This window comes from Polistes canadensis, unplaced genomic scaffold (genome assembly GCF_001313835.1).
Source record: "Polistes canadensis isolate GaletaPanama2010 unplaced genomic scaffold, ASM131383v1 scaffold_444, whole genome shotgun sequence".
Classification (NCBI taxonomy): Eukaryota; Metazoa; Arthropoda; class Insecta; order Hymenoptera; family Vespidae; genus Polistes; species Polistes canadensis.
Window position 1 is genome coordinate 41,698 of NW_014569991.1, and position 13,182 is coordinate 54,879.

The following is a 13,182-nucleotide window of genomic DNA, read 5'->3' on the forward strand; positions in this document are numbered from 1 at the left end:
CAAAACTGAAACTGAAACTATTTTTTTTTCTTTTTTTTTTTTTTTTTTTTTTTCTTTTTCTTTAATAACAATTCAGAAAAATATTATATATTGTCAACATGAAATATAATGTTTTCTCTTTGATCTTAAAACATGTGGTTGCATGTTTTTTTTACGAAGGACACATTAATTACTGGCACGTAAAGTAATTAGGAAATGTCGCATACGTAAACACGATTAGTTTCTTGTTTCAAAAACTTTGAAACATACGAACACTATTATTCTAAACAACAATAAACATTTAACACATTTTTGATTTTCAATAATTTACTATTATTTAGAATAATAACATATTAATATAACAAAAATAAGATCAAGATTTGGAATTCTAAAATGTCGCGATTAATTTAGTCGCTAGGTTTTACTTAAAAGAAGAAAACGCAGCTTAGTCGCGTGTTTTCCATTGTTTACTCCAAATAACGTTTAATCCGAAACGAAAAACATGTTTGCTTCGAATGTTATACAACATTTCTTAAAATTTATGAGAATTTCTAACAATAGTAGAAATTCCTATAACGTTGTGTTGGTATTTGATTAAAAAATTATCTTCCAAAAATAAATGATTTGTTTAAAAGTATCGATTCTTCTTAATCCAACGGTAGATTCATTGATGTATGATGTTTTATAGTTCACTTTTGTCTATCGTCTTGTCGAATAAGAAACATACATATTTTCGTAAAGTTCAATCTCGTGAGTTATCATTATTGCGTCGAAGAAATCTAAATTTGGTATTGTCGACAAATAATTTTGTATTCGATAACTTATTAGCCCATATATAAATCGGTTGACCAAATAAAAATTGTCGATACATTCATACTTGCATTGTCGAATTAGTTTATTTAAAGTAAAACCATAGTGTCGTACGCATTCACCTTCGATTTGATCACGAAAGTATAAACGATACCTAGCTGCATTCTCGTTCTTGAATTTTCAGTATAAATTTTTTAATATTAATATTAGTTAGTCGTATGTAAGTTCCAAAGGATCGGTAGGAAATAAATCCATCCAAATCATGTCATATATCAAGGATTCTAACATATTTAATACAAAAGGTACTTTTGGTCATTTGTTAATTCGAGTTCATCTATTGCATACTCAATGTAATTTTGCCATATAAGAAAGTCTGTAAATTTCGGATTAAACTTATCAATGATAAGAAGATCTACTAATTGTTCCATTTTATTCATTACAATAAATATATTTATAAAATAAATAAAAGTTAGATTTATTTTATTCTATGAAATGTTATGATCCGTTGGAAGTTTCTCGAGATTTTTGTTTTTTGTTTTCACTTTCACTGATTAATTTCATGTACTTAGAGTATATATTTCGCAAAGTTATTAGACAAGTAAATCTCTCTGGTGAATTAACATTTACGCGTGTTATGTTCGTTGTGTTTTCTCTTATGGAAGAAAAATGGGAATAAGAAGAGAAGATGCAGAGTTTTAACACTCTTCTATTGTTTATCCCCACTTTCTTAACAGATTGTTTACAGCCCACGAGGGTTCAAATTTTCGAAACGTTGCCAAATGTCGGAAATAAAAGTAATTAATTTGAAACTTTTAACAATTAAAAAATGTTTAGTGGACCTCGTGGTGCTGTTTCCAACTGTTTATACTAAACAATTATTTATGCACGAGTGAAAAATTTTATTTAAATGTGTGCGTAGAGCTTATCGCGTGTGTGAATAGCGGTAATTTTAAAAACACATAATAAAAAGTTACTATTTTACCGATATTTTAAAGTACAAATGAGTTATTTATTTTGAAAGTGACGTAAGTCCATTTTAAAAAAAAATCGAGTTGGCTACCTTAATACATAAATGTTTTCATGACCTTTTCATTCTGAAGCATAATTTATTATTAATATATTTAAAATTATTAAAATTTTGTAACACGAAAATTTGTTGTTTAATGTTAAAAGTTTATTTTGAAAGTGGCGTAAGTCCAATCGTAGCCATTAAAAACGTATTATTTCTTAAATAATGTTAACAATATCAAGATTGCACTACTATACAAAAAAACGAGACCATACAGAAACCTAAAATACAAGGCCTTAATGGATTTATCACATTATATACCACCTGCACACCATAGTCATTTTAAATTTCTCCCTTCCTCTTGATTTGTTTTTTATTTTTTTTATTTCTTATTTTCATTGTTGTATAAAGTAATATGTTAAAATAATTTTATTTTTTTTTGTTCATTTGTCCCCAAAGTATGTTACAATAATTTTATGGAGAATATATTTTTAAAAGAAGATACATTTTTAATATAGAATGTAAAGTTTCTTTTTATTCTGCTAACAAAAAAGGGGGGAAAAAGAGAAGAATAAAAGAAAAGGAAGGAAAGAAAGAGAGATAGCGCATAAATGATGCAAACAGTCCAGTCAACTAAAATGTTGTGAATTATTTACAAATTAGAACTCTTATTAATGTAACATACTCTCTAGAAAAATGAAACAAAAATATAATATTACTTGAACATACTGTAACATAATGAAAATAAGAAATAAAAGAATAACAAAAGTACCAAGCCAAAAATGTTTTCTCTTTTGAGAATTTGATTCGGCGATTTTAAGGACACGAAATCTTCCTTTTGTAAACTCATTACGATACCGAAAGAAAAGAAATCAGTAAACATAGGAATTTTTGCTAAATTTCTACCCCTGTTTTTTCGCAAACGGTTGGAGATCTCGTTTTCTTTTTTAAAAGTACAATGTATATTTTTATGGACTATTACATACGTGATAGATTTGACAAAAGTCTCAGATTAAAAATCCCTGAGCGCTCGTTGTTAGTTCGCGTTTTTTGTAGGAACTTATTTTACTGTGTTTCGTAGGGTTTTATTACTAGTTCGATTGTTTCGTTAATTGATTTTATCACAATCACATTTAATAATAGATTATATTTAATGATTAAAATTTATGTTTAGAAAAATTCGTTTAGAAATAGAATTTGTCTATATATCAACTAATGCAATATTACAATTTTTTATAATAAATAATGTCCTATTTTTTTTTACATTGAATATTAAACTGGTTCAAATTCATTCGAAAATTGAATTTCTTGTTTTTCTGTGAAACGTATTTGCAACGTTTCTTTTGTAAAATTACATAATGTTCATTCATTAAATAATTACTGACTATCATTTAAAAGTTAATTTTTTTATACAAGAAGCCATCACCGTGTATTATTTATGAACTACTTCGTGGAAAATGATCGCAAATACTTGTATAAAGAGCATTTAAATCACAAGTTCTTGTATCATTGCACGATATTGCACCAAGACGTATATTAACGATACCTATAAAAAACCACAAACTTCCTGTTGGAATCACCACTCCTGGTCGGCCGTTTCCCACAAACTTCTTAATGGTACTGGAAGACATTCCATTGGGTCTTCTGACCAATAACCTCCTCTTTTACAAATAAGTTCCATCTTGTTATCCGCTTGTACTCTCGGATATTTATTATAACCGGGTTTACAACTGATTTTTGTTATGGTTCCTGGTAAAACGTCATTTTCACAAGACGTCCATACGTCGTTATATTTACATTCGACAGATATCGTTCGGGAAGCCAAAGATGTACAACGTATTTCTACAATAATTACAATTACATCCACATAAAAATAAATTTAAAATATAATAGACAAAATAGTATATAGTAAAAGCAATATTGAAATATTCTTTGGAATAATAAAACTTAAAAAGCAAATCTTACCAGTACAAACAGGAATATTTATCCAATCTCCTTCTGGACTACATAATACATCACTGGTACCGCTTAATTCGTATCCCTGATTACAGGTGTAAATCAAAAGAGAACCGCTAACTAATTGTATACCTTCCTCCACAGCACAGTCTTCATGTGTTTGGCAATAAGATTTGTGCAATAGACGATAACYGTTCGCAGGATCGGGAGGTACCGTACAAACAGTTGTATTTCGAATCGATGGGGAAGATGTGATAGTGCTTGTAGAAGTTGGAATTAATTCAGCAGGACTAGTAGTAGTCACATTTGCTATAGTTGACTCACGACATGCAGGAAGTGATTTAGATGTTTCTAATTGGAAAAGTGTATCTTCGATCCATTTTATATGATTAGATATACGCGTGTAAAGAGTATACGAATGACTATCACAAATCGTTGTACCACCAAATGGTATATAATCAAAAGAGAGACTTATGATTCCTCTCAGATACCATAAATTTCCAATTTGAAAAACCAATCCTCCTCCGCTGTCACCATTGCAGACAGCTGTTCCTAAAATACAAATAATAATTGATTGGTAAAATTTTGAAATATGTTCATTTTCGCATATTGATTTTGATTCGTTACTAACCATTCGTGTAACCGGCACAAAATTTATCCATCGTTATGAGCTTCACAGATTCAAGGGAATTTTTGGAAGATTTGCATTCGCTAAGTGGAACATAGGGTAATGACACAGATTTTAGAATAAAACTGGATGATCCGAAAGCGGTTCTTCCAAATCCCGAAGTTACACCTAATCCAGACTCAATTATATCATCATTTAAACATGCCGGTAATAACGAAGACGACAATACAAATGGCTGATCGATTTCCAAAATTGCTATGTCCCAAGCATAATTTCCTTCATAACCCAAATAATTACAAGGAACGTAAATGTCTTTCACCTTAAAAAATGCAAAATTATTAACTTTATTATAATTAATATAAAACCCGCTTACACAGCATTTCATTGTTAAATAGTTCATTTCATTTGAAGAAAAATTAGGTTCTATTTTATTTCTCTTACTCTGGCCTTTTTAACGAATCGTTTTTCGTGCTGTTTAGAATCATAGTCACGATAAACATTTCCAGTTGCTATATAATATTTATTCGGGTCATTTATCGATTGAATCGTTTCGTCGTAGACGCAATGCGCTGCGGTAAGAAGAAATTTTTCTTTTATTATTGTTGCTCCGCATATGAAATCCTTCGATCCGTTTTTAGTTTTTTCTCGGTATAAAGTAGCGTGCCATGGAAATTGAGAGATGTCAGTAACATTTCCACCTATAATGAGAGGTTTTGATTTTGGAGGAACTACACCGCATTCTAAAACATTTAAAAAACAGAACATTATTATGAATAATTCGAGTAAATGTTACTTAATTATAATTTAAATGCTATTACTTTTTAATCATATTGTAGTAAATAATACGTCGTATCATATAATATTTTACAAGACATAATTATCAATTTTAAACCTTAAATTATCAAGTTTTATTATATAATTAGGAAATTGTTTAATTTTGACTATTACTAAATGTAATTACTAACTAATATAATTGAGATATACATATAAGTTACATGAGGAACTAACGTTAGTAAACTGTTTCACCTTTATATCATGCAGCGATGGATATAATATTAGTTGTAATTAATAATAGATTATTAGTTACACTTAAATAGTTGAAGAATGGTTTAACTGATAGTATGGATCATGTAAAAATATAGTATAAATGTGAATTGTACTATATAAATACTATATACTATATATGTATATATATATATAGTATAAATATAGAATTAATGTGGCTCATATATGATTTATTAAAACAATGTCATTGTTATACCGAATAGTTTAACTGCAAATTTTGCATAAAATAAATAACTTAACTATATTTATTTACGATGCATTTAATATATCATAGATAAATAACATTTAATATTATTTCATTGAAATTTATTACACTTTCTACTAGAGACCTAATAACTATAATTTTACATAATATTTTGATGTTAACTATATAAACTCGTTACATGAATAAATTATAAGAAAGTTTTCCTAGCATGCTGAATTCTAATAATGTATCTTCTTTAAATATACTTTTCAGTATTTAACCTTTTAAACTCTGTATGACTACTAATGCTTTTTTCTAGTGGATTTCGTGGAAGGTATCAATTAGAATGGTATACTTTTGTAGTGAAATATATGTTTTTTACTTTTTTCTCATTTGATTCGATGTTACGTAAAACTGTATAATAAAATAATCATTAATTCATTTTAAACTATATTCCTAAGTAATTATGTAGTAAAAATAGTCATAAACTGTTTTTATGCCATCCGCGACCATGTGCGCTCTATCTAGGAAAAAAAGTTGAGATATAATCTGTTATATTTGAAGCTTTTGTGCTTAAGAAGTTGGAAATACGTCCACACAGGTCTGAATTCGTCTAGATGATTTGAACACTTAAATGTTTTAGGCCATCTTACATTATATATTAATGTAATGTGTGATTAATGTAAGAGAAGGCTTTGTTTTCTGAATAACAGCTTTAAAAGTCATTCTGTCACCCACAAAATAAACAGTAATGAATAGCATACTTGGGAAACATTGTATTGGTTGTGGTTCCCATTGGCCTATATTATTACATATAACTTGATTCCTTTGTTTTGATAAAAAATTTCCAACTTCCTGATAACTGTTGCGACAATTTAACTTTGCGGTGGTTCCAGGTAAAACAGTAGATTCGCAAGATACCCATTGACCATTTAATTTACAATCAGCGTCTGTTGATGCTGAAGCCAATGGTTCGCAACGTATTTCTAAAATGATGAAAGAATCATTTTGGAAATAGTTGAAAAGATGAAAAAAATCTTAGCAAATACATATCGACGTATACTTTGTCGTAATGATACTTAAGTTTTAAATCTTACCAGTACAAACTGGAATATTTAACCAGTTTCCTTCTGGATCACAAAATACATCACCGGAATTGCTTATTTTGTATCCAGGATTGCAGGTATAAATTATATGAGACAAAACTGGTAGTTTTGTACCTTCCTGCACGTCGCAATTACTTTTTTGTGATTGGCATTGCAACCTATATAATTGTCGATAGCCATTTGCTGGTTGGGGAGGCACCGTACAAACTTTTGTTTGTACTGCCACGATTAAAGGAGGTATGAATGTCAAAAAGTCTATGGAAGAAAACCAATTGTTTAACTATTTGATTATTAGTCATGTAAGTTTCCTACAAAAATCATACACAGTAACAAATGAAAGTTTAAAAAAAAAAATAATTTTTCCACTATAAGTTCGTAGATTATCTCATTGGTCACGAGTTCAACATTACTGTTAGCAATTAATCTTATCAATATACTTGTTTTCGTCGTTTAAAATAAATAATATTATTCTAAGAGTTTATGGATGTTTTATAATACTCACGTAAAACTAGTTTCAGATTTCTTGGGAAAAGAGACGTCATGTATTCGCACATTAAATCAATTATTAATCTATTATGTTCTATACATATTATATTTGTTTTATCTACTAACAATACATTTAATTTTCATGAAATGAAAAAGAAGTTTCTTTTACATTCGCCTATACCAATATGCAATGCTTGTTAGACTCAGTATATTACTCTTTAGATTTTTTTTAATTAATTTAATATTTTTATATATGAAAAAAGTGTAAACTATCTTGAAAATAAATCAACATATATTGAAGATTATAATTTCCTTATAAATAAAGTTTTCGTAAAAAGGACTTTTCGGTTTTCCAATGCTTGATAACCTCTCTTAAGAATGTTTGCGTATGTTATTGCAACGTTATCGTGTATTTGAATTTTTATCGTTTAATGATTAAAACATTAAAAATACGTGAAAAAGAAATAATTAAATAAGTAAAAAAGAAATCAACTGAGAAGGTCAATGAGAAAGTCAATATTTATGGAATTATAATCTGATAAAAATTCAATAGAAATCTAAAAATTAGGTAAAGTTTAGATTTTAGTTACAGATTTAGATTAGGTACGTTTATATTTTAATGAACTTATTTTGTTTTTAATGTATTGATTACCATAAAAAAAATTAATTATGATTTTTGTATTTACATGAATGTGTCCTATTTAAAAACTTTGCAATGCATACTTATTTTCTCTTCAGAAATAGTGAAAAATGCATGAGAAAGACTTATTTAAAAAATCCGTACAGTTGAAGATACTTAGTGATATAATTTTCAATTTATGATACAGAAAATTTTGTTTGCGGTACTATCTTTAAGCGCAATTAATATATACTTTGTTTAAAATCGTATTAAAAAACTTTAAAAGAAAAAAGTGCACTTTTCTAATAATGAGGAGATGTAATATTGAAAAAATTTTTTCTCAAGATTATGTAGAATTTATATAAATATAATAAAACGAATGTATAATGTATAATATATACCCGTGTTCGTGAGTGAAATTTTGTTCTACTAGGTTGAAATTATTATCGTATAATTGAAGAATATTGGCAATAGCAGAGCAAAATAATAGTAAACTCGTTCTCGATCATCTTTCTTGAACGTCGAATTGTCTGTTTGTCGCGTTTACTTTTCTTTGCGTTTTTTGCCTATGACTGAATCGTCTTCTCTCTTCTTGTCTACACTTATTTGTTTCTTATAATTTTCTGTCGTCTATTCGTCTAACATCTACTTCTACGTCTATGTTCGACTGTTCTCGTCTAACACCTAACGTCGACTGATTTAAGAGTTATTTTCATTTTTTTCCCAATACCTAACATCTTACATAAGCTATTAAGTGTCGTGATTTCCCGCGAATGAATCACGCATCAATTAACAAATCATTCGTATACGTACACTCTTCCACTCATTCAAATTCATTCGTCTCGATATTTTCAAGATTTTACAGTAATTTTTTTACTTGAAGAATATTTCCAACAATATCTATGTTTTTTAAAAAAAACTATTTATATTTTTTATGATATTTATATAGTATACGAAACAACGAATTAAAAAAACCTATATGAGCATGTTATTGCAATCATTTTTTCACGTTTTAATCGCATCTAAAGATAATTACTCTGTTCTGCTCTAATATTTCTGTTATTTGTATAATAATAATACGAAATAATACGAATTTAATACGAAAATTATATATTATTGAAAGGGATGTATTTTGATACCTACTTCATTTTTATAGATATGTTACCGTCAAAACCGAAAATCAGTCATTACTAGTAATTCCTCGACGTACTTATCCATGCAAAGCGCATTCAGACGATGTTGAAAATTGAAAAATTCTAACAGTATTTTCTAGACATCAAACATAATACTTTGAAATTCTATAGAATATTAGATTACTATTTAGACAAAGTTGAAAAGAATACATTCTCGAGCACACGCCCAACGTATCCTCCTTGCCGTCCAATCAAAAAACCTTAACTACACTCTTAAACACACACACAAAAGCGACCATGGTAAGTGTTGTTGAGACTGTCATTTCACTATAACGAAAAATATTTTATTTTTGTCCTTTATCGTATCGGATGATAAGTGGGTTTAGACCGAGATGTTTTATACTTGCATTCTATTCAAAATAAAATTTGTTTTTTCCTATGCCCTTAGAATGATTTTTAACAAAATGCATGTATAAAACATTTTGTTCTAAACCCGCTTATCTTCCAAAGAAGAAGAAGAAGAATTAGAGAATAAAAAAGTCATAAAATTTGTTTTGTACAACTTTCTTCTTTCTTTACGTATTTTAAATAAATATTTTTAATGGCATTATTTCTCTCTCTCTCTTTCTCCTTATTCCTATAATAACATTTGTATTTTTGAAGAATGCACTTGTAGATATGTAGAGTACGGGTCGGCGGTTCTTTATGAAGTAATCAATCCGATACCGATATCCTTGCCTTTATCTTGTTTTTCCTTGGCTTTTCAAACAAGTCTAAAAATCAACAGAAAAAGCTCCCCTTTATCGTTTTTTTTTCCGGTTCGCTTCATCAGCTGATCGCTTGTGTGGTGTGTGTATGTATATGAGTGGTAATGAGTTTTTTGAGGGGGTTGCTGGGGTGCTGTATGCTGTGTCTGTCCGTGCCCGTGAATGCATTCTTTTCAACGTTGTTTAAATAGTAATTTGATATTCTAAAGGATATCAAAGTATAATGTTTGATGCCTAGGAAAAACTCTGTAAAAAGTCCTATTTCCGACTTTGTCGGAAGGCTCTTTGCATTGTTAAGAATGCTGAGGAATTACTAGCAATGACTGATTTTTGGTTTTGACGGTAACAGATATAAGGCATAGAAGAGGAATCCAAGTCATCTAATTTTGGAAGTACTAAAAATTATCGCTAATCGCATGAAAAATTTATATCTTGCAGATATTGTTAAAATTTTTGGAAATATAAATTAATATAGTGTAATTGTATTACTTACAGCCAAATGTAATTAAAAAAGAACACTTTCTATGTACGATTTCCATAGTAATCAAAAGGAAAGATTAAAAAACGAATTCTAAAATTGAAATAATATTTAAAGAGAGTTCCGTATTGTGTTGTCTAACGTCAACTCGGATTCAGCACTGTTTGCAAGTCGGTTGAATGCCAAGTTCACACTGGAGAAATTTTTAACGTTTACTGTGTTATATACGTAATATCAAAACACACGACCTAGAAGTCTCATAATCACTATCTTCCAATAAATGTGTAAAATACGGAACAAGTTTTAAGAAGAAATATAGATATATATAGTTTAATTGCGATATTATTCGCTCGCGCGTCACTTATAATCGTGATTAATACCACATATTGATTTTTATCCGATAGCAATTTGAGAATTTCACACAAAGTTACTCATCCGTTATTTATTGTTCATATATAACAGAACTGCTCGAAGATCTGTATTGAACATGAAAATCGTTGTTTTCTGAATTTAAGATAGAAACTTGGTTTTCTGAGAACATTATTACCAATTCAGGCAATAATTCCGTTTTTTTCCTTTTTTTTTATTGAAAATGAAAAGATACCGTTCARTTGTAATTAGTGTTGCCATTAACTCGGTTTTTTTGAAAAAGTGACTTATGCCACTTTCAAAATAAACGGCTCATATGTTGATAACAACGTAGGTGAAAATAAAAATTGTTCTTCAATCTCCGATAAACGTAAAATCCCTAGCATAATTTCTATTTTCATCAAAATAATTAAAATCAACATGAATTTGTTGGACTAGAAAAATATTATATAATATATACTTAAAAAAAATTATTTTACTTAAACTATAATAATTTAGCGTTTCCTTAATCGTTGAACATTTGATTAACCTTTCAATTTTTGGTATTTTCGCTCTTTCTTATAAAACCTATATCATTCAGATTATAATCATAGTAAAAAATTGTTTTCCACTTCCTACATAACATTTTCAAGAGTCATTTACTTTCTTAATTGTTTTATCAAAAACGCCATAATCTGTGGTAAAGAAAAAATCTTCTAGTTAAAAAAATAAATTCCTTTGGTCCGTCAACACGGTTTGTAATAAATGGAGTGAAATACCATGGATAGAATTGACCCAGGATTACCATTTACGATAAAAGTTATACCACGTACTAAAATATATATCGAAATAACTATAACGTTTCGAACTAAATATTAATCAACTGTAGGATTCGGGAAAAAATTAAACAGCAAGAACCACGGATCTTTTGCTTTCTTTGTTGCAAACTTCAACATAAACAGTAACAACATACATACTTGGGAATCATCGTATTTGTTTGGATTTCCATTTACCTGATGTCCTTGTTTTTATTCTCAAGATACTCGTTGACCATTTAATTTATAAGCAGCTTCATTTGATGCTAAAGCCAATGATTTTTACCGTATTTCTATTCTAAAATAATGTGTAGAGTTATTAAGAAAATAATAAAAATATTAAAAAGAAAACAATCTGTATAGATATTGAGTTATTTTATTTTAATTTTTTTTAGGTTTTAAACTTTTTGAATAGAAAATGATATATTATACCAGTTTCCTTCTCGATCACAAAAGACATCACCGGAACCGCTTATTAGGTATCCGGGATTACAGGTATAAATTAAATGGGACAAAGGTGGTGTACGATCCGGAAGGATTATAGATTTTGCCTATATTCAAAATACTTGCCACAATCAGTTAGAGAGTAACGAAATGTTGTTATTTGCTCACCCCCCCCCCCCTACTCTCTAAACTGTTGATAAGCACATTCTACGGGGTCATTAGCGAGGAGACTCCGTCCTTCTCTTCGATAGAGCGAGAAAATTATTTCCATAACGATTATATCATATACTTACATTATCGGTAGGAGTGAGAGGAGGGCCTATGCAAGAATAAGTATACACATACTTCCATCAAAGTGTACAGATCTCTGCCTGAAGAGAACTATTGCTGAGAAATTTATTTATACTTATATTCCTGCAACGAACGAAAAAATAAGCCACGTGTTTAATCCGGGATTGGACATCATTAATTTCTATCCGATTAAACAACCAAGGTTTTAATGCAGCAAGGCTTTTTACTGAAGAACCAATAAAATATTACATTTTCTATTTGCTCAATAAAGTGTTTGTAATTTATTTTAATTCCACCTTTACCTTCTTCATCAATAGCTAAAACCAATCACCAAAGGACCCCGTGTTGGAGAATTATGCGTAAACAGCTGATAATTTTGAACTATTTTGTACGTCACAATTGCTTTGTTGCGATTGGCATTGTAAACTATATAATTTTCAATAACCATTTGCTGATTGGGAACGCATTGTACAAACATTTGTTTGTATTGTATGATTCGTCAAAAAAATTGGGTTGTTGGGCTGACTCGACCGAGGACTCGAACCCGGATCTTCCGCTTTCCGGGCGACTGCTCTTTATCTATTGAGCCATCCAGTGCCCATGTCCAATCTCTTCATGAATGCCTATTTAAGAATTTTGTTTGTGGCGCTCGTCCCACATTCTACCCCCCTGCAACAACATTCGACCCCGAATGTTCCGTTATTTTTAACCTTCATTTAAACCATCTATCCCCTTTTACGTCGTATGTCTCAATCCTGAACGCGGCGCTGTTACTGGGCGCTTAAGGCCGTCATTGCCTATTTCCCTAGGTAATCGTTCAGCGTCGCTTCCGTCGTCTAATCGTCCTTGATAGATCTTTTAATTAATTATTGTTCTCTCGTTGTTGCATGATTGTAGAAGTGTGTTACGATGCAAAACCTCCATCCCGAACGAGCCCCTACTTGTAGGATTCGTGAAAAAGATTGGGCCGTTGGACTAACTGTACCGGGACTCGAACCAGGATCTGCGAAGCCGGTTATGCGAACTCGGATCTGTCGCTTTCCGGGCGACTGCTCTTTATTCAT

General features: G+C 29.8%; 1 protein-coding gene across 1 annotated transcript; it reads right to left on the bottom strand.

Annotated features, from left to right (window-relative positions):
• Positions 1-2,980: 2,980 nt before the first annotated feature.
• LOC106792473 (limulus clotting factor C-like) lies at positions 2,981-13,182 on the bottom strand. Its single transcript, XM_014758906.1, has 7 exons — positions 13,099-13,182; positions 6,729-7,017; positions 6,396-6,617; positions 4,824-5,122; positions 4,386-4,701; positions 3,764-4,306; positions 2,981-3,640 (listed from the first exon to the last, which is right to left on the bottom strand). The coding sequence occupies exons 1-7, from the start codon at positions 13,180-13,182 to the stop codon at positions 3,375-3,377; spliced, it is 2,019 nt and encodes a 672-aa protein (XP_014614392.1). The 3' UTR covers positions 2,981-3,374.